This window comes from Stigmatopora nigra, chromosome 16 (assembly GCF_051989575.1).
Source record: "Stigmatopora nigra isolate UIUO_SnigA chromosome 16, RoL_Snig_1.1, whole genome shotgun sequence".
NCBI lineage: Eukaryota > Metazoa > Chordata > Actinopteri > Syngnathiformes > Syngnathidae > Stigmatopora > Stigmatopora nigra.
The window spans coordinates 2444992-2464998 of record NC_135523.1 but is presented as its reverse complement, the minus strand read 5'-3'; the positions used below and the strand labels follow the sequence as shown (position 1 = coordinate 2464998).

General features: G+C 39.6%; 2 protein-coding genes across 3 annotated transcripts; one reads left to right on the top strand and one right to left on the bottom strand.

Annotated features, from left to right (window-relative positions):
* On the top strand, positions 1-19584 carry tram1 (translocation associated membrane protein 1). 2 transcript variants are annotated; one of them, XM_077736406.1, is made up of 14 exons: positions 1-97; positions 3747-3911; positions 12826-13041; positions 14371-14746; positions 15552-15615; positions 16082-16200; positions 16272-16388; positions 16476-16534; positions 16634-16718; positions 17701-17771; positions 17884-17988; positions 18056-18199; positions 18268-18419; positions 18847-19584. In XM_077736406.1, exons 4-14 carry the CDS (start codon positions 14624-14626, stop codon positions 18915-18917), a joined length of 1110 nt encoding a protein of 369 aa, XP_077592532.1. In that variant the 5' UTR covers positions 1-97; positions 3747-3911; positions 12826-13041; positions 14371-14623; the 3' UTR covers positions 18918-19584. The 2 variants fall into 2 exon arrangements, with proteins under 2 accessions (XP_077592532.1, XP_077592533.1); XM_077736407.1 differs by lacking the exons at positions 1-97; positions 3747-3911 and having other exon boundaries at positions 12813-13041.
* xkr9 (XK, Kell blood group complex subunit-related family, member 9) lies at positions 11319-13272 on the bottom strand. The gene is made up of 3 exons (XM_077736405.1): positions 12836-13272; positions 12373-12587; positions 11319-12220 (listed from the first exon to the last, which is right to left on the bottom strand). Exons 1-3 carry the CDS (start codon positions 13198-13200, stop codon positions 11589-11591), a joined length of 1212 nt encoding a protein of 403 aa, XP_077592531.1. The 5' UTR covers positions 13201-13272; the 3' UTR covers positions 11319-11588.
* Positions 19585-20007: the final 423 nt, after the last annotated feature.

The window sequence follows — 20007 nt, the reverse complement described above, 5'->3', positions numbered from 1 at the left end:
ATATCCCTCAACCTGTCCAGGTGTCGCAAGTCTGTTGCCATGGCGATGAGCGCTGACATAGGTTAACACCTGCCAGTGTCCACTCATGGAGATTAATGTGAGTTTTCACACACACACAAAAACACAAACACACACATACATCCCCTTTTGTGGAGACTGATAAAAGACAAGCTAGTTTTTTAGCCGGGAGGACAACGCTGCTGAATTTAGACATTTTCAAGCCGTCCATGACTATCAAGTAGAGACGCTCACAACCGCATCGGGTTACCGTTGGCGTCCATTGGTGAGGAATGACCCCTAAAAAAAAGTAGTCCAACCTATATCGTATTTTGCTGTTTAATATACGATATTAAATGATTTTTGCTTTTTTAGCCTCCCGTTTGTGCGCCATTTAATATACCCCCTGCCGTTTAATATATATATTAAGTCCGACTTGGAATTTTACTGTACTTAAGTATCTATATTTATGCCCCCATGAACACCATACAAATCTTGCCCAAAAAAGTATTTTAAATGATTTTTGCTTTTTTAAACCTCCCGTTTGTGCGCCATTTAATATACCCCAGCCATTTAATATATATATTAAGACTTTATTCACCACTAAGTAGTATTAACCTAAGTAGTAAGTAGTTTTAGTCTGCAAAACATTTATGCACCCCCTATTAAACAGCAAAATACAGTACATTTTTCCCTCCTGGTTAGTTTTAACTTTACCAACCACAAGTTGAGTCAACATTTCTTAAAATCTCCAATGATTGCCTGCAAATCAAAGCATCAAATTTGTTTATCTGCGTCTGTTCAATTGAGGTTTAAGATTCTTTATTGGAGCTCGCCGTGTTAAAAAACATTGTAATCCTTTAATGACGTTGGCATGCGGTGTCCTTAAAGGTTTTAAATGTTCACATGGTCTCATTTACGTGTTCTTTTTGTAGCCGTAATAACCGTTGATATGCGCCATTGGAAGGAACTCGCTGTGTAGTTTGTGCTTACACTTTGTTTACAAGGATTGTAAATAATCAGCGTGCAATGGAAAGCATTGTCATCACCGCTAATACCCGTAGGAATGGGGAAAAGGATGCCGGGGGTGCTTGATAACAATGAACAAATCTGTGGGTACGCTCGGTTGACCGCACAGAATGTCCAGAAATGGGAAAAAAACGTTCCAGATTTATATACGAGGACTACGCTAGCTAGCTAAGCAGAATTAGCTTCATTTTGATACATTTTGATAGGCCAAACATTGTAAATTGAGCAACCCGAGTACTCTTCGTAATTGTCACGCTAGGCTACGCTAACAATGCCACAATGTCGTATTGTGCCAAAAGACCTGAAGGTGTCACACACTTTTCTTCTTCTTGGGAAATATTGCTAGCATTCATCATGGCTGTCATGCAGTATCTTTTCACACAAATATTGCCCTGAGCTCGGGATGCTTTTGTTAGGTCTATAGACCCACACAAAAAAAAGGGCGGATGTGCGATTTAGGCCTCGGGCGCTGTCTGGGAGACAAAGTCTAGGTCACGCCCGAGCGCCGTCATTAGCCGTATCGCTAACATACTATGCCGGCAGGCTACTTTGGTGGCTTCCAACTCCAGTTTTGGAAACAAGACTGATTTTATATACAATATGTACTATTACAATGCATTTTTTACATACAATATGTACTCCTACAATGCACTTTTTTATATACAATATGTACTAACCAATGCAAACCACTTTTTATATACAATAGGTACTAATACAATGCACTTTTTACATACAATATGTACTCCTACAATGCACTTTTTTATATACAACATGAACTACTACAAAGCACTTTTTATATACAAAAGTTACTAATACAATGCACTTTTTATATACAATATGTACTAGTAGAATGCACTTTTTTATATACAGTATGTACTTATACAATGCACTTTTTAATATACCATATCTACCATTACATGCACTTTTTATATACACTATGTACTACTACAATACACTTTTTTATATTCAATATGTAGTACTACAATGCACTTTTTTATATAAAATATGTAGTACTACAATGCACTTTTTCATATACAATATGTACTAATACAATACACTTATTTACAATATGTACTACTACAATACACTTTTTTATATACAATATGTACTACTACAATACACTTTTTTATATACAATATGTAGTACTACAATGCACTTTTTTACATACAATATGTAGTACTACAATGCACTTTTTTATATAAAATATGTAGTACTACAATGCACTTTTTTATATACAATATGTAGTACTACAATGCACTTTTTAAAATACAATATTTACTACTACAATGCACTTTTATATACAATATGTACAACTACAATGCACTTTTTAAAATACAAAATGTACTACTACAATGCAATTAAGTATCAAAATAGTGTTTGAACCGTCGAGTTTCAATTCACTGGTAAACAAACAACAATTTGTTGCACACCTGTCTAAACTGTCTTAAAAACACACACATTTCCATAGAATTCAAATAACGCCGCAACCCGTGACCCGTAATGATGTTTCCTTTCTAGCACGACAACATTAATCAAATGAACTTAACCCAATGGCGTCATTTGTTTAAAGCTACGGACGCTAGATAGCGAGCGAGCGCCCTGGCGTGAAACCCGAATCCCCCACGGCTCATCCTTCAAATATTCTTGTAAACACACAAATATTTATCCTCCGCCACGACTCCCATTTTTTTGGAGCTCGCCATGCGTCGTTAATTGACTTGGCGTTTTGTTTAGAAGTTTTCCTGCAATTTTTTTACCAATGATTTATACAATGTGGAGGAGGCGCATGCTTCAATTACGGCACAATCTGGGATGCTTACTTTTAAATAGCATGCTTAAGTGCAAAAAAAGACGCTTTGTTTAGGACGCTTGTTTTATGTGCGGTAACATCACATTTGGGGAAAAACTTTGATGTGGCTTTTTTTCGTCAATTTGATGCTTTTGGGGTTGGGCGGACATTTTGGGGACAGGCTGTTCTAAAACAAGGATTTTTGCTTTTATTTGGGGGCAAGAATGTGTTGTACTTGATAAAAACAAAACATTCTATTCTTGTTAGTAGTAATGTGTTTGTGGATTAATAATTCCTAAAGTAAAGGAATGAGCTTTTTAAATACAAATGTTAGCAAGCCTAATACAGTCTGTTCACATACTGGTCAATTTATACATATTTTTTACCATTTTAAATTGTGTATGGCATATTTTTGTATGGGATTTTTGTTTTTAAAGTTAGTTTTTTGTAAGAATAATCTTGATAGATGAAAATGTAATTGTCGACTGCTTATATTTATATACACACGCGGATATACACATTTTTAATGTATAAATATAACGTGTCAGCAAGCAATGTACCCAGTCTATAGCATAGTTGTCAAAGTGGTGGCCCGAGGGCCAAATGTGGCCCGCCACATACTTTTTTGCGGCCTGAGTAAGTCAATCATAAGTGCAAACTTTCTGTTTTAGGATCAAATTCAAAGGAATAGTATATTGTATGTATATTGTATGGATATTATATTTCCTGATTTTTCCCCCTTTGTACACATTTATAGGTTATTAAGGGGTATTGCAATCATTAATAATTGGCCTGTCTGTCTTCATGGTATTGAAAATTGTGTTTTTATGTTCGTATTCCTGCCCAAACTCTGTGACAAGCTAAAAACGTAATACAGTTATTGTCCAAAAAGTCCAATCTGATGTCGTCTAATTGATATCTGCATTCCCAGGTCCGTTTCCCAGAGGTATGTGACGAAGGGCCGAGCCAAGAGGAAACGGCGCCCTCCTCCTCCGCAACAACAAAGCGCCTCCACAGAACCCCGGCCAAAGCCCAGCCAATCGTGAAAGTCGGCGGCGGCGGCCATGTCGTTGACCCGGAGGTTAACTCTCCTCAGGTAAGCAGCGAAAGATCGCGGACAAAAGAGCGCTTCACTTACAGGTGGATCGCATTGACAGATTTTAGAATACGACTTTGCGGATTCCCATAAGCGTGGGTGGCCAAGGGGCGACAGTGGGTCCATTCATGCCGGGTGGGACAGGGAGGGGCGGCGTCGTCTTCGTCGGTCAACCTGGATTAATTGAAGAAAGCAATCTGGGATTGGGAAATTGTTCAGGTCGCCCATGTCAAGTTGTAGCCTAGTTTGGGCCTAAATGTTAGTTTAGCCACTCTTTGTGGAGGATCAAGAATATATGATATTATAGTTTAGTACAGGGGTGGGGACATTTTTTGGGCTGGGGGCCACATTGGGTTTAAAAATGGATGGGCGGGGTCAGCATAAGATGTGATACATATAAAAAAAGTGCATCCGTTAACAGTACATATGAAATATAAACAGAAAAAATGACTAAAGTATTAACATTCTCATCACTCATAATTTAAGTACAAATATAAAGTACAAGGTAAAGTAAAATGGAATGTATTACGAAATATTAGGTAGGTAAAACAACTTGATGGTCTTTTAAGCTGTGTTAATCACTGGAAATTTTGTTTTGAGTTGTGAGTATATAAACGTATCTCAAGGCATTCCGATTTTTTTAGGAATTTGCAAGATGAGTCTGGACTGAATCAGTCGCGCCAAGGTGAAAACGTGGCCACCAGTTAAAGCGGGCTTAATCTGTTACAGACATGTAAGGCGCCATTTTGAGACAGGGGGCAGGGGGGTTGTAGTTCGCTTCAGGTGCAAACAATTGTAGCAGCTGTCAGTGAGCGGTCACGATCTGGTTTGATATCTTAATTGTCAGTCAATCCCACTGCAATTCTGGGATGGATCTCTGGTTTGTGTGGGTGTGTGTGGGTGGGTTATGTTAGTGTGTGTGTCCACCCGTCCCGCATCTCGTTGGGAAATCGGTGGTGATTGCTGTCATTTCCGCTAGCTTTTAACGATACGGGTCGGTTGGGGGGCCGCCGACTAATGCTGATAATTGCCGTCTTTCAAAAGTACCGGACCCCCGGCGGCAACACTCGTCGTCTGCTGACCTCCGCCTCCCTCCCTACGCAGTTCAGCGTCAACGTCGATTCCGCTTCACAATCCGACACTCTCCAGATCCACTTTTTTGGGGGGACTCGCCATGTGGTCCCGGAACAGTAAATGTCCACATGGGGGGGGGAGTTTGAAATCGGTTGCAAATCGGGTTTGTTTATGTTGTTTTGAAGGGGAACAGGATTGGATGGGGAAAATTGATTTTTTTTTGTTGTATTTTTAAAAGTAAAGTGGGTTTTAATTATACTGTCTGACATTGATTTGATTTAAAATCATATAGTTTATTTGCTATATTGTTTTTTTAATGTAAAACTAAATATTCAAACATTATTTTGGTTTGCAACCTTCATTTAAAATCAGTTTTAATGTTTTTTTTGTTCATCTTATGTAGTTAAAATAATTGTATATTTTTCCTCTTTAATACATAAATACATTAATCCAAAATTGATATTTTAACTTTAATTATAAAGCAATTTGTGGAATATTCATACTTTTATTTTGACTCAAACGCCATTTTTTCTTAATTTTAAAGCTAAAAAATATACAAAGACAAGATTTCTTCTTTGTATATTTTTTAGGTTTAAAATTCAGAAAAAATGGCGTTTGAATCAAAATAAAACATTAATATTCCATAAATTGCTTTTTAACGCAAGTTAAAATAAAGACAATTTAGCATTTGAGGTTATAATATGCGCTAATCTTTGCAGAGGATCAAGAATCTACACTCGCTGTCATTTTTCTATACTAATCAATTATCAATGCCATCTACCGAATTCAATTGAAGCCCCCAAAAAAACAGATTTAGGCATCCCAATGAAGAGATAAGTGTGGCTCTTTCCCATCCACGGCTCTGACGGATTGGTCGCCACCAGTCCGACCCCTGGCGCTGATTTATGTGACCCCGCCGCGCCGGACGGCGTCTATTTGAGGGCCCTGCGAGGAATGAAAGTGTTACCGACGGGTGTCGGAGGGGAGACGCTTCGGGGGGGAAGAGTTATGAGTTTTCTCAGCTGAGTGCCCGCTTTGGTGGAAGACGGAGGGGGGAGGCGGTTAGGGGGGTGCCGTGGGCAGACCGCTGTGCGTGTCGGGTTGGGGGGGAGGCGGGTGAGGGTCCCGTGGAGCCCGCGGGCTTGAACTCCACAGCTGAACTAGTGACCCCGACCATCCATCAGGGCTGGGCTGTGACAAGGCAAGGGGTATGTGACAAAAAGAGGGGGTGTGGCCAATTTTTGGGCGTGGCTACGAGGGGTGCAATGCCAAAAAGTCATATTTGTGTATTTTTAATTAGACAGTTGGATAATAGTATGTGTATATATAGTGGATGAAAAGCTAATAGTGGAGGAATAATAATATAAAAGTGGAGTATTTAACTGGCCACTAGGGGGAGTATCTAGTTCAGACATGGGCAAACTACTATTATTTCTTAACACATTCCTTTTTACTTGACTTTGTACTTTATACTTTTTACTTTAATGATGAGTATGTTAATACTTGAGTCCTTTTTTTCTGTTTATGTTTCATTTTGTACTGTTAACGGATGCACTTTTTTATATGTATCATATCTTGTGATGACCCGGCCCATCTGTCACATTTTTAAGGTCGATGTAGCCACCCCCCCCCCCCCCCCCCCACTCATATTGCTGTTCAGCTGTCGCCCGAAACTCACTGTCACTCAGCTCAGCCAATGGGAGCACTCCGTTCCAAGGGCCGAACAAACTAGAGGAACGCTAACGGTTAACTGGCCTAGCCCGACTTCAAGATGGAGTCTCATTTCGGTGGCATTAGCGGTTACGAGGGTTTTACATTTTTGATGATTTCATCCATGTCTTTATAACGAGGCGTTCGAGTACCCTTGTTTTTTTGGCCACTCTAAAAAAAAAATTCCCAAATTGGAATCACTGGTAATCTTTATGTGCTATTAAATATTGCGACCATTCATCATCACTATCATCAACATTTGGTATGTCCTGACTGGCGCCTCAAGGGCGCTAAATTTATTCCAGCCGCCATCTTGGATCTCTGTGTATGTGTGTGATTTGAATACCTTGATATATAATCTGAAACATGACAACGTTCCACTTGTAAAAATTGATTTTACACCAACACCCACACATTTAGGTTGAAAGTATATGCGTAGATTCTTGATCCTCTGCAAAGAGTAGCTAAAAAATATGTAAAATAGGGTTTTTTATGCACCAAAAGATTTTTTGCAGCTATTTGTATTCCTCCAGATGTATATTTTGCCCTATTTTATCAATAGCCAGTGTGCAAGCGCTTGATTGTCGGGTTGAAACCGGATCTGGGGTGGACTTGAAACCCAATCGTCCTTTTAGTGTCAAGAAGTGGCCGGCTGCCCTCGCTCGCACAGAATCCGTGGTCATGCGAGCCAAAAACCAAAGCCCGACCTCATCGATCATGCGCCAGATCTTTACTGTACTGTTGTTTAAGTCAATCCATTTTTGATGAATTATTAATTAAGCGGATCATCATTCCGCAAATGTCAGGAGTGTCACACGCATGGGAATAGTTTTTATTTAGATCACATTTTTTAAAATGTTTTAATATTATTACGGCTATGGAAAAGAAAAGGAAATCTAGCAACCAGATTGCAGAGTTTTGTTATGATTTTATATTTAGGGGCTTACAGCATAAATAGGGGTAAGAAAATATGTATTTTTGTTCAACATTTTCAGCTTTCTCCTGGTCTTATTGTCTTTTTAAAATGAGGGGAAAACTAGTATGTTTGGAGAGGTAAATCTTGAATTTTTGTTAAATCACAGTCAAAGTGGCGGCTCGGGGGCCAAATCTGGCCCGCTGCATCATTTTGTGTGGCCCGGGAAAGTAAATCATGAGTGCTAACTTTTCAAATTAAAATGAAGTGTATAGATGTATATTCAATTTCCTGAATTTCCCTCTTTTAAATCAATAATTGTCATTTTTTAATCAATTTTTGCTGTTTTTAGTCAAAAATCATTTAGTAAAATCTAAAAAAATATTTTAAAAAAGTTGTTTTAGATCTATAATTTAAGTCTTTAATCCAATTCTTTTAATCCATTTATAAAAACAAATCTAAATATTATATCTAAAATATTCCAACCTGTGTAATTGACAGTGCTCGACATCCACGACCTTTTGACCTGGAGGCCCGCCATGTCAAATTATTTGGACGTTTCGCCCCGTCAATGGCGGCTAGTGAGCCATCTTAACGTGTATTCGTCACGTGGAGGGGAGGGGGGTGGACAGTGGCTGCTTTTAGGCGAACAAAAGCTTGGGGAGGGATGGGTGGAGGTAGGGAGGGAGCCTCTTGTCTAATGAGTGCAGAGTGCTGATGGGTAATGAGGTGCTATCAGGTGTCTTCTGGCCTGAATGGCCTCTGCTCAATGCAGCCATCCCTCATTCTTATATGTGCATTGAGAGCGCCATCTACTGAAAAATGCACGTCCTTTTGTTTTGGGAGCAACTTAGCAGGCCTTAGCTAACATATACAAATTGGCTATTTTATACCCACCTTCCTCTATCTGACTTTCTCAGCCCAAAATATGTTTTTTGTACATTTTTTCCCCTTCTCTCTACAGATGGGTTAAATATGACATCAAAGCCTGTTTTAAATCCTTCCCAGCACCTCTCGTGTTTCTCCGCCAGTATCGAGTTCAAACCCGGCATTTTTACAGTAGATTTAATGGATCACTGTCCGTAATCACATTAGCGCCGGCTCCGTGTAGAACAAATTTGGCCGCGGCCACCATCAAAGACGCCGCGTCCCGCCTCTAATCGGCCGTGGCATCTCGGGCTGCGCTCTGGGGAACCCGGGGCCTGCCGTGATAAGCTGCCAGAGGGGGCCCAAGCCCCAGACCACCACCCTTAGTCGCATCCCTGGTGGACATTTTCTTGTAAAAGTTAAAGATATTGCGTTTTTTTTCTCAGAAGACAAATGTATAGGTATGGGTATATGTATATGTATGGGTATATGTATGGGTATGGGTATATGTATATGTATGGGTATAGGTATATGAATGGGTATATGTATAGGTATGGGTATAGGTATGGGTATAGGTATGGGTATAGGTATGGGTATAGGTATGGGTATAGGTATGGGTATGGGTATAGGTATGGGTATAGGTATGGGTATGGGTATAGGTATGGGTATAGGTATGGGTATAGGTATGGGTATAGGTATGGGTATAGGTATGGGTAAAGGTATGGGTATAGGTATGGGTATGGGTATGGGTATGGGTATGGGTATGGGTATGGGTATGGGTATGGGTATAGGTATGGGTATGGGTATGGGTATGGTATGGGTATGGGTATGGGTATGGGTATGGGTATGGGTATGGGTATGGGTATGGGTATGGGTATGGGTATGGGTATGGGTATGGGTATGGGTATAGGTATGGGTATGGTATGGGTATGGGTATGGGTATGGGTATGGGTATGGGTATAGTTATAGGTATAGGTATGGGTATAGGTATGGGTATAGGTATAGGTATAGGTATAGGTATATGTAGGGTAATTTTTGTACATTTTGGATTATTTGCTATTAGCTTTCTGTTGATTGGTCCCTTTTTGCTCATCTTGTTGGTTTCAGGGCACTTGACAACCCATTGTTAACTTATCAGCCGCCATTTTGGGGCAAGAAATAACGAATATGACCTTTAAAAAATGTAGCAAAACGCAATCTCCTCCAGCCAAATTCCGACATTGTTCCGACGCAGTTGGAAGAATGTCCTTTATTTACAAAATCATGTGAACCGTACACCACGCTCTGATCACCCAGGTTAGTCATATAATGAGCCTCCCCGGCCCCCCTCTTTCCAATCCGTCACTGCCCCAACTCATTTGTCAGGACGCGACGCCGCGTGATTAAAGCAACGTTAACGGCGCTCTTGCCGAGAAAACCCCCAAAAAATCAGCTCGCTAATGCATGGAAGGTGCAGTGGTAGTGGTGCATTACGGTAATTAAAGACATGCAACATTACAGGCATTCATTAATCATGCTTTTTGGGGGACTTTGAAGCTTTAATGGAAAACGGACTGCCATGCCGCGTTTATTGTGCCTGGACAAATTGTGGGGGGCACCGCACACGCTGCATAGTAGAAACCCCCCCTATACAGGATACTGTTGAGGTAATGTCGGGGGGGAAATTCTCATGAACTCATTGTCTGGCATTTTTAGTTTTTTCTTATTCTAAAGAAATATTAGTTAAGTGAATCCATTTGGCTTAGGAATTTTGCTACAATATGTAATACTAGCAATGTAATTTTACTTATAAAATGAGCGCCACCATCCTATCATGTTGGTTATTGCACCCTGTAAACAACATGGAATTGGAAATGACAAAAAAATACTTATAGAGAACTTTGGAATGCAAAATGAAAGTTTCTGATGTGCGAGTTTATTCAGCAATTATTTTTCAACATATATTTTTAAAAATGAATCCACACATTGCACTCAATGTCAAATATCTCTTTTTGACATCTGAAATGTGGAATTGTTATTGTTAAAGCTCGATTTGGACGCAAAAATCAGGAAAAGACTGGAGCCAAAATGGCCTCTTAATGTCGTTTTAAGCACATTCTAGGGGTGCATTAAGAGATGGGAGCTATAGATTAACCAGAAATGACGCGTCACTAGCTTTTTGGGGGGGGGGTCATGCTTCAGTTGGTTGGTTCCACGTCACTGACGTGAACTATTCAGGTGAGTCACTCAGGCAAAATTGTGCCAAAAATCCCCCCCTCACGCACCGGATAAAAGCACTTTTGGCAGCTTAACACGACGAGTAAGTTTATTCGGGAGGTAGCGGGAGAGGGAATATCCATCATTTGAAAGGATGACATCATTTGTTTTGGCCCTATATGGACAACTCTGAGATTTCTGTATTGCATTAACGTCAATGGTAGACAATGTGTTCAGTTTTATCTTGTGATTTCTGAGCTAAAAAACTAATTGAATACTTAATTGACAACTTTGGTTTAAATCAAAACTGTCAATGTCTTTGTTGTTGTCAGCCATGTTGTCATTAAGGTTTGCTTTGGATGGCCAATATGTTTATTTTTAGGGAATTCCTACTTTTGTCCACCAATTTACATGAAATATGGATGTGAAAATATTTTGTAGGACGAGTTACTTACTATGTAGATATAATTTTTATTAGACTGGCATAAAATATCAATGACGGTGTCGCCGTCTAGTGGGCATCTGGTGCATTACAGCTCGACCTCAAGTATACTTTATAATGTAAAACATAATGACACTTGGAAACTGGACATTAATCACAAAAAAATGGTTAATTCTTGTCCTTCATGTTCATTTTATTGCACTTGACCCCATTTTATGATATTTTTTATCTATAGCGTTGCAACAGTGGAACAATCTGAAATCAAGTCAAATAAATAGGCCTATCTAAATAAAACATACTTACACAGTATACATATTTTTTAAGAAAATAAGTTGAAGTTTGAAATGGCTTTCTCAGACCCACCATATTTACGTAAACTTGTAAAGTATGGTACTTTCCGTCTTTGTAAGACAGTCCGTCTTTGTTGGTTGTTACAGTTGTCCATCCCTTGTCCACCATTTTAGCTATCTGTCCATCAAGAAAGCAGAAACCTACTCATCCTATTGATCGTCTTGACATTATTTCCAATGGCGTCCACCTCGTCGCCATTCCGTGTCTTCCCCCTCGGATGCAAGTGTCGATAATAAAACAACAGGCAGACTATTCCCAGCACCGTCCCCCCAACAATCAGCCCGCTGATCACCGGGAAAAACATCTCCGTCTTCATTTCCGGTTTAAAACACCCCAAAAGCAACGGCGAGACCAAATTGACCAACGAGTAGACGACATAGTACACCACCATGTCTCTTTTGGTGTCCTTCCCTTTCACATTGAAAAAGGTTTGCGTCAAGATGAAGCCGACCACGATGCGGTAGACTGTTTCGTGTCTTCTGGTGGTGCAGAAGTTGGTCCTCAGGACGTGGGACCATAGGGTCCCCAAGAACCACAAAATGGCCGTTAAGGCTATTACGCAGTAAGGGCTGAGAATTAGAAGGAGGCTGTAGCTGAGGACGTGGCTTCCGATGGTAAAGAGTTTGTAGAGGAGGTAGATGGCGGTAGGTAGGCCGGATGGCATCTCCTGGACGTCAGGGAGGGAGCGGCGGAGACAGCGGCGGTAGTCCACCAAGGCCCAGGCGATGTTGAAAAAGGAGAAGATCATGGAAATATCTGGAAGACAAGACGTATGTGTATGTTAGTCATTGCTTTGGGTCTGCATGGGTCTGTGGAGTCCCTCCAAAGCTCTTTCAGCAATAGACTGCTGCAACAATGTCAAGTCTTGTGAAAATTTGCTAAGTGGAAAACCACCTCTGAGAACGTACACTGCAAAACTGAAGCCTGGCTGTGGTGTTGTATGATGTAGATCTGCAACAGGAGTTGAGGGACGCTTTCCATGAATGCCTCGAATAGTTTTAGCATGCTCAGATCGGTAGCATGGCAAAACAGGCCAAAGTGCACTTCCCTTTTCTCGGACTTATTCAGAGAATCCTTCTCCAGCCAGACTACTCCAAAGCTACTTCTCAGTAAATGGTAATACCTTAAAACATAGCATAAAAACAAAGAAATGATCAATTATAATCTATTATTTTCTACAGACGCTGATTTAAGACCAGAAATGAGAAGAATTGCAACTATGTTTTCTCATAGCAATGGCTATCCAAGACAAATCCACAATGTTGTTCCACCGGTTTCTAGAAATATAAGCTAGCGGACAGCTAGCTAACATACGTATGTACACTCCCTGTTTTCTCACATACTTTGGAATTGTTTTCTAGGCATCCTCACCTGCTGAAAATACCGAAGCCACACAGGTGGATGACTACCAGCGTCCTCCGGGATGCCCCCCACGCCACGGATTCTCGGCGGGGGTCAATCAAGGCCTCGTCCAGGTCGTCCTCATACCAGGCATGGCTGAAAATCTGAGTAACCAGCAACCCGGCTAGGACGAAGGAGAGCGTCAAGGCGGACCATATGTAATCTTCATCTAGAAGGTATTTCAAAGATAGTCCTAAGTCCGTCCAGATATCTGTAAAGTAGAATAGAAGCCCTATGACGGTTAGAAGCCATCGCAGTTTGGTGTAGCGAAGGTCAGTTTGGAGATTTTCAGTGCCAGATGATAGGCAATTTTGCGTAAAGCACTTGGGAAGCATCGCTATCCAATCGTAGGCCAGTTAAGGAAAGAAACTCTTGTCTTGGAAGTATTTGATAGGCTCCACCTTACAGAGAAGGAAGGACGATGACGGTCTTACGTAATTGCACATGCCGTCTACGGTAACAAAGTTCAAATACTTATATACTCGTGTAGATATTGTGGTTAACTTGATTTCACGTGGGACCATTTTAGATATAATATTTTGATTTTTTTATATAAATTGATTAAAAGAACTGCATTAAAAGCTCATAATATTTAGTTTTTTTATGGGTTTAAAACAATGTTTATTTTAGCTTTTTTTAAATGTATTTTCAGATTTTACAAATTATTTTCTATCTAAAAACACAGAAAAAATGATTAAAAATTGCAATTATTGATTTCAAAGGGGCAAAATCAGAAAAATTTATATACATTATACAAAGTTTTTTGATGTTGTTGCTGAAAACATGCCAATGCAAGATTGCACTTGGATTAACAAAGTAAAAAAAACACTTGTGGCACTCCTTGGAAATCTTCTTAGCTCAGATATGCGTTTTTGTGTGTCAGATTATGGACATCAATGAAGTTGTCAAGCGTGGGTGTTTGCAGTAATAAGCACAACTGCGTCAGGGGTGTGGCAGGGTTTACCTGTTACCAAGGTGATGTCTATGTTTTTTTTATGGGCGGGGCTTGAGTAGAGATCACCTGATGGTGGATAAACAGAAAGTGAAATTATTGATGCCATACCTGTCAACCTCGAACCATTTGTGATCTTACCAAATTTTGTTTTCGCCCTTACATATATGTATAAATACATGGAAAATCTTACCACTTTACTTTTTTGTAAAAAATCACGAACAACAAAATGAAAGTAAACATAAACAAGGGAACAGGAAACGGAAATCACATGGTGAAAGTGTTACAAAACGAAATGTTTATCATGATCTTTTTTTTTTAGCCAATCAGAGGCGCCGGTACATATATCACTTGGCAGACATGCGTTTCCGGGAACGATTCTCAAAATCACCGTTTAGCGTACCATTTTCATGTGTACAGCGTACCAATATAAAAATGGGCTTTCAGTTGTACCAATTACGGCGAGAACGTACCAGTTGACAGGTATGTGATGCACTGGCCTTTTAAAATGCAAGGCAATTCAATAGGCTGTGTGTTCTCTCCGATACTATAGGTGGCGCCCGAGAACTTTAGTGGTTTCCGAAGGAGAACCGAGCCGGGCGCCCGAAACTCTGCCTGCTGTGGACCCTCCCACTCGAGCTAAGAGTGACACGCCATTTAATCTCTGTCTGGCCTTGCGTTCCTTGGGAAAAGGCACGGAAACTGAACCACCGAGCATTTCCACGCTGTAATACCTTTAAAAAAATACAATAAGAATAACATAGAGGAGAACCGCTGCAGAAGAAGCAACCCCGAACCTCGTCGACATGGGCATCCGAAAAAAGAGCAACAAGAGCCCGCCGGTGATGAGCCACGAGTTCATCATCCAGAACCATGCCGATATTGTATCCTGCGTTGCTATGGTGTTCCTCCTCGGGCTCATGTTCGAGGTAAGAGTCTATATGCATGTTCGATAGATGGGTAGGACGTTTACGGAGCTTCCAGGGCCGACCGGCGGGGGCTCGGCTCTCATTCCCCCGCCAGCTACGTACCATACTCGGCTCTCTTGGTCGTCTTTCTTCGCCGTCTTACTTCCTCTTAAGAGACCAAGTTTATCCGTTTTACACTCTCTCTTTCCCCTGTTCGATATTCGGAACTCATTCAAATAGAAATTCAGTCAAATATATCGATTTTATTCCCTTTATTTCCCGTATGGAAACATTTGGAGTCAACAGGCAGAACGCACGTTCGCCACAAGGAATAATAAGTTCATTGAACGCAACATTTTGTGTTAATTAAAAATACGATATACTTGCAGTTTATTGTTATTGTGTTGCTTTTTTGCCGTTTGTGATTGTGTAAAACATGAGCTGTACTTTGCTTACAGGGATGGTTGAATGTGTTACGTGGCATTCTGAGGAAAGGCTGCCAACATTCAGTTTTACGACGAACCACAACTTTCTTTTTTGGTGTTTTTAGCCGAATTCTAACCATAGTCAAGAACTGGTTTAATTGTTTACCCATTTTTTCCCAGAGGTTTATTCTTAAATCTTATTTTCAACCCTTTTTAAAAATATTGTTTAGAATTTTCCGACAGGATTGTGGTGCACTGAATGCAACGTCATCCTAAAACAAAAGATGCGCCAAAGTTGCGCCCAAGAATGCGCTTAAGTCAATAAAATAAATAAAGAAATCGAAGAAATGTCTAATTAAGAATAATTCTAACTTAAACTTCTCTTCTATTTAATTTAACAGGTCACATCCAAATTCGCAGTGTTGTTCATCACAGTCCAGTACAATGTCACCATCTCAACAAACGGTAAGATGAATTAAAATTAATTAAAATTATTGACCCAATTTTAATCTTGACCTATTTGTCAAATTCTCTTGTACAGCCCCCAGCTCGTTTGAATATTAACAAACTTCTTGTTTTTGATTGCGTTCTAGGCAGCATTGGTCTTATCTGACCACTCTGTAACTTATTGACAATAAAATAAATAAAAATGCATTTGAATACAAGGCAGGGAGGGGCTTCCTAATCACAAAATTCACCAAATTACCTATAATTTACTTATTTTGATATATTATATGACATTAGGCATACAAAAAGGAATGCATTTGTTCAACATAATAGTTCCTTTTTGTATTTTCTGAACCAAAACAACTATGATACGCATATATAATAAAATGTTTATCATATAGAGTTATAGGATTAAAACATGTAATATATTCCATCAAAACATGACTTTAGAAGCTAATTTTTTGGGCATTTATTGTCTTAAAAGGCCCCGAGGAGACCCCCATCAACCATTTCCACCACGGCATCAAAGACCTAGCCACCATCTTCTTCTACATGCTAGTAGCAATCATCATGCACGCCATTATCCAGGAATACGTTCTTGACGTAAGTGCCAAAACACCGGAACCCTTGCCGTCGAGCCGCATTGTTGCCTAATTGTCAATGTGGCCGCGCAGAAAATCAATCGCAAAAAGCACTTCTCCAAAACCAAACACAGCAAGTTCAACGAGTCGGGCCAGCTCAGCGCTTTCTACTTGTTTTCCTTTGGTTGGGGTGCCAGCATCCTTCTCTCGGTGAGTACTGCGTTTATTCTGGGACTCTATCAACAAAACAAACTAAAAAAAAATCAATAATATAACAAATGTGTTTCCGCATGGTAGGAGAACTTCATGTCTAATCCCAGTTCGCTGTGGGAAAGCTACCCGCACATGCTCATGCCGTAAGTAACCTGCTCAAAATACATAAAAACAGCTTTGCCATTGGATGGCTATTATGGTCAATGGCACTAATAGAGTTAATTTTCATATTTGCTCGACAGGCTGCAGGTGAAGTTCTACTACATCTGCCAGATGGGCTACTGGCTTCACTCACTTCCTGAACTCTACTTCCAGAAGACTAAAAAGGTAATGGGATTTTTGTCAAATGGTGACAGAGTATCAAAATTATATTCATGAGAGAGAGTTTAATATCAAAGTACTGTTTAATATCTAAGTGCTATTAAACCAGCTCTCAAAATTATATTCATGACAGAGTTTAATACACAAATATCTACTGTTTTCCACAGTACTTGGATATTAAACAGTACTTGGATATTAAATAGTACTTGGATATTAAATAGTACTTGGATCTTAAACAGTACTTGGATATTAAACAGTACTTGGATATTAAACAGTGCTTAGATATTAAACAGTACTTGGATATTAAACAGTACTTAGATAATAACCAGTTCATAGATAATAACCAGTTCTTGGATATTAAACAGTACTTGGATATTAAACAGTACTTGGATATTAAACAGTACTTGGATATTAAACAGTACTTGGATATTAAACAGTACTTGGATATTAAAAAGTACTTAGATAATAACCAGTTCTTAGATAATAACCAGTAATTGGATATTAAACAGTACTTGGATATTAAACAGTACTTGGATATTAAACAGTACTTGGATATTAAACAGTACTTGGATATTAAACAGTACTTGGATATTAAACAGTACTTAGATAATAACCAGTTCTTAGATAATAACCAGTACTTGGATATTAAACATTACTTGGTTATTAAACAGTACTTGGATATTAAACAGTACTTGGATATTAAACAGTACTTGGATATTAAACAGTACTTGGATATTAAACAGTACTTAAATATTAAACTCTCTCTTAGAGATTAAACTCTCTCATGAATATAATTCATAACATGATTTATTTCATCACACTTTTAAAAACGTTCAACTACAACAATGTTATTCTCCCACATTACCATACTATTTACCCACGTTTGGACCCCCCGCAGTCACTTCCCGTCGCTCTTCCTCCGTTGAAGTCGCATTGTTGTGCTGGCGTCTAAATATTTTCCCTTTCTTTGTGTGTTCACCGTTTTCAGGAGGACATACCTCGGCAGCTGGTTTACGTCTTCCTGTACCTGGTCCACATTGCCAGCGCCTACATTCTCAAGTATAACACTCAGAAATGTTGATTATTAAGATGTATTAAGGGTCCAGTTTAAACCGCCTGGGTTTGGACCTTTTGTACATATTTCCTCATCTTGTTTTTGTTTGTTTTCCAGTTTAAACCGCCTAGGCTTGGTCTTAATGGTGTTGCACTACTTTGTGGAGCTTCTCTTCCATGTCTCTCGACTCATCTATTTCAGCAACGAGAACAGACAACTTGGGTTCGTTGCCGATTTGTCAATATCAACGAATATACATTTTTACACGCCTTCTCGTCTTTTTTTCCAGCTTTAGCGTGTGGGCCGTCCTCTTCGTGGTGGGCCGACTCCTCACCTTGTCCCTCACCGTCCTCACGGTGGGCTTCGGCTTGGCCAACGCCAGTAACCAAGGCTTAAATTTGCTGACTGGAAACTTTAACATTCTTTTTGTGAGGTGAGCGTCACACGGAAACTCGAAGTTTGATCCCGGAGAGATTGAAATGTACTTTTTCTTTTGGGCAGAATGACCGTGCTGGCTGGTGTGTGTTTGACACAGGCCTTCATGATGTGGAAGTTTATCAACTTCCAGCTACGACGTTGGAGGGAGCACTCTTCGTTGCAGACGCTTAAGAAGAAACAGGCACCGTCCAAAAATAAAGGAAAGAAAGAGAGAGGTGAGCCATGTTTATCATATCTCAATAGAAGACACGGTTCGCTTAAAAACGCTACAAAATCTCGATGAAATTAAAAACAATAATAGCTTTCCCTACTTGTCATTTGAATAAAACTCCACTTAAAATTGCAAGACAAGCCTAATATAGCAAAGTCAACTCATAAATGTTTTTTTAAAATCGAATTTTAGCTGGACTATTTTCTATCTAACGTTTTTTCACGACTATGTGGCGCACCACATTATAAGGCGCACTGTCAACGAATGACACATTTTAATTTTTCTAAAAATATATAAAGCACACTGGATTATAAGTCGCACTGTCTATTTTGGAGAAATTTTAAGACTTCAGTGCGCCTTATAGTCCTGAAAATACGGTATATATTTTTTAGCATTTATAATTTAAGCACATATTTGCGTGTGTGCTTTAGCTAACGGCGTCAACGGGGTCAACTCGCACGCCGCCGATTCGCCAAGATCACGGAAAGTGAAGTCCAATTAAAAAGACACGCCCTCAAGCCCCTCCCCTCTCTCTGCCCGGACCACTTCACTCGCCGGTCCAAATGCGCCCCAAGAGGAAGTCAGACGGATATACACGTCGTCGTCGTCAGATAATGGCTGTTCCGTTGTGCCATTTTGGACGAAAAAGAACCAACAAATTATGGAAAAAACTATTACAAAAAAAAAAATCTTATTTAAGAAGTGCCTATTGATACAGATCGTTTTGTACAGGGTGTGTCATTTTTAAAATTGTGTGTTTTGATGCCCTCAAAAGTCTGTTTCATTTCACCCGCAGAAAAAGTCTTCTTGTATTTTCAGCAGTTAATTTTCTTCATTTTTTAGTCTCGTATCCTAACCACTCATAACTTGGGTTTCCTTGTTCATAGTATCACAGGTTGACAAATATGGAACATGCAAGAAGAGGTAAATGTATGTTTTGGTTTTTTTTTTTTTTTAATTTGTCTGTTTGTGTTTAACCTAAACACTCTATCAGTACTGGGTGCTAAATCTCAGTTAAGTCAGGAATGAGTTGATTTTAATGCTGGAGGAGAGGCAACCAAGCGTTTTGCTGGATTTCTTATCGTCGCTTAAAAAAGGGGGTTTTGTTGTAAAAGTCTGGACGGTTTTCCTGTTTTTGATTGTGCCAAATAAACCACATTGACTGTTAATATGATTCTATTTTTTTAAATTATCTCACTCTAATTTGATTAAGAGATCAGTTACTTTGGAGGTTTAGTTTTTAAGGGTAAAATCATGGTGCGTTCCTTATGTGGTCACTTGGTGACAGTATTGTACAATTTCTTCACCCAAGAAATACATTTTATTAACTTAATGGTTAAATATGGGGGGGGGGGGGGGGAGTTATTTATTAATCTTCTGTACTCCTTATCCTCAAGGCCCACCGGGGTGCTGGAACCCAGCCAATCATCAACGAGGGATTGACAGGAAATTACGTCGATAAATTGGTTAGTTTTTTTAATGTATATATTTTTTTGTGTTAGAGTTTGAACAATTATTCGTCAAACATCTCATCACATATCCAATATTTTTAAACATGTTTAATTAGTTTGTAAACGCACTTTCGACACGTT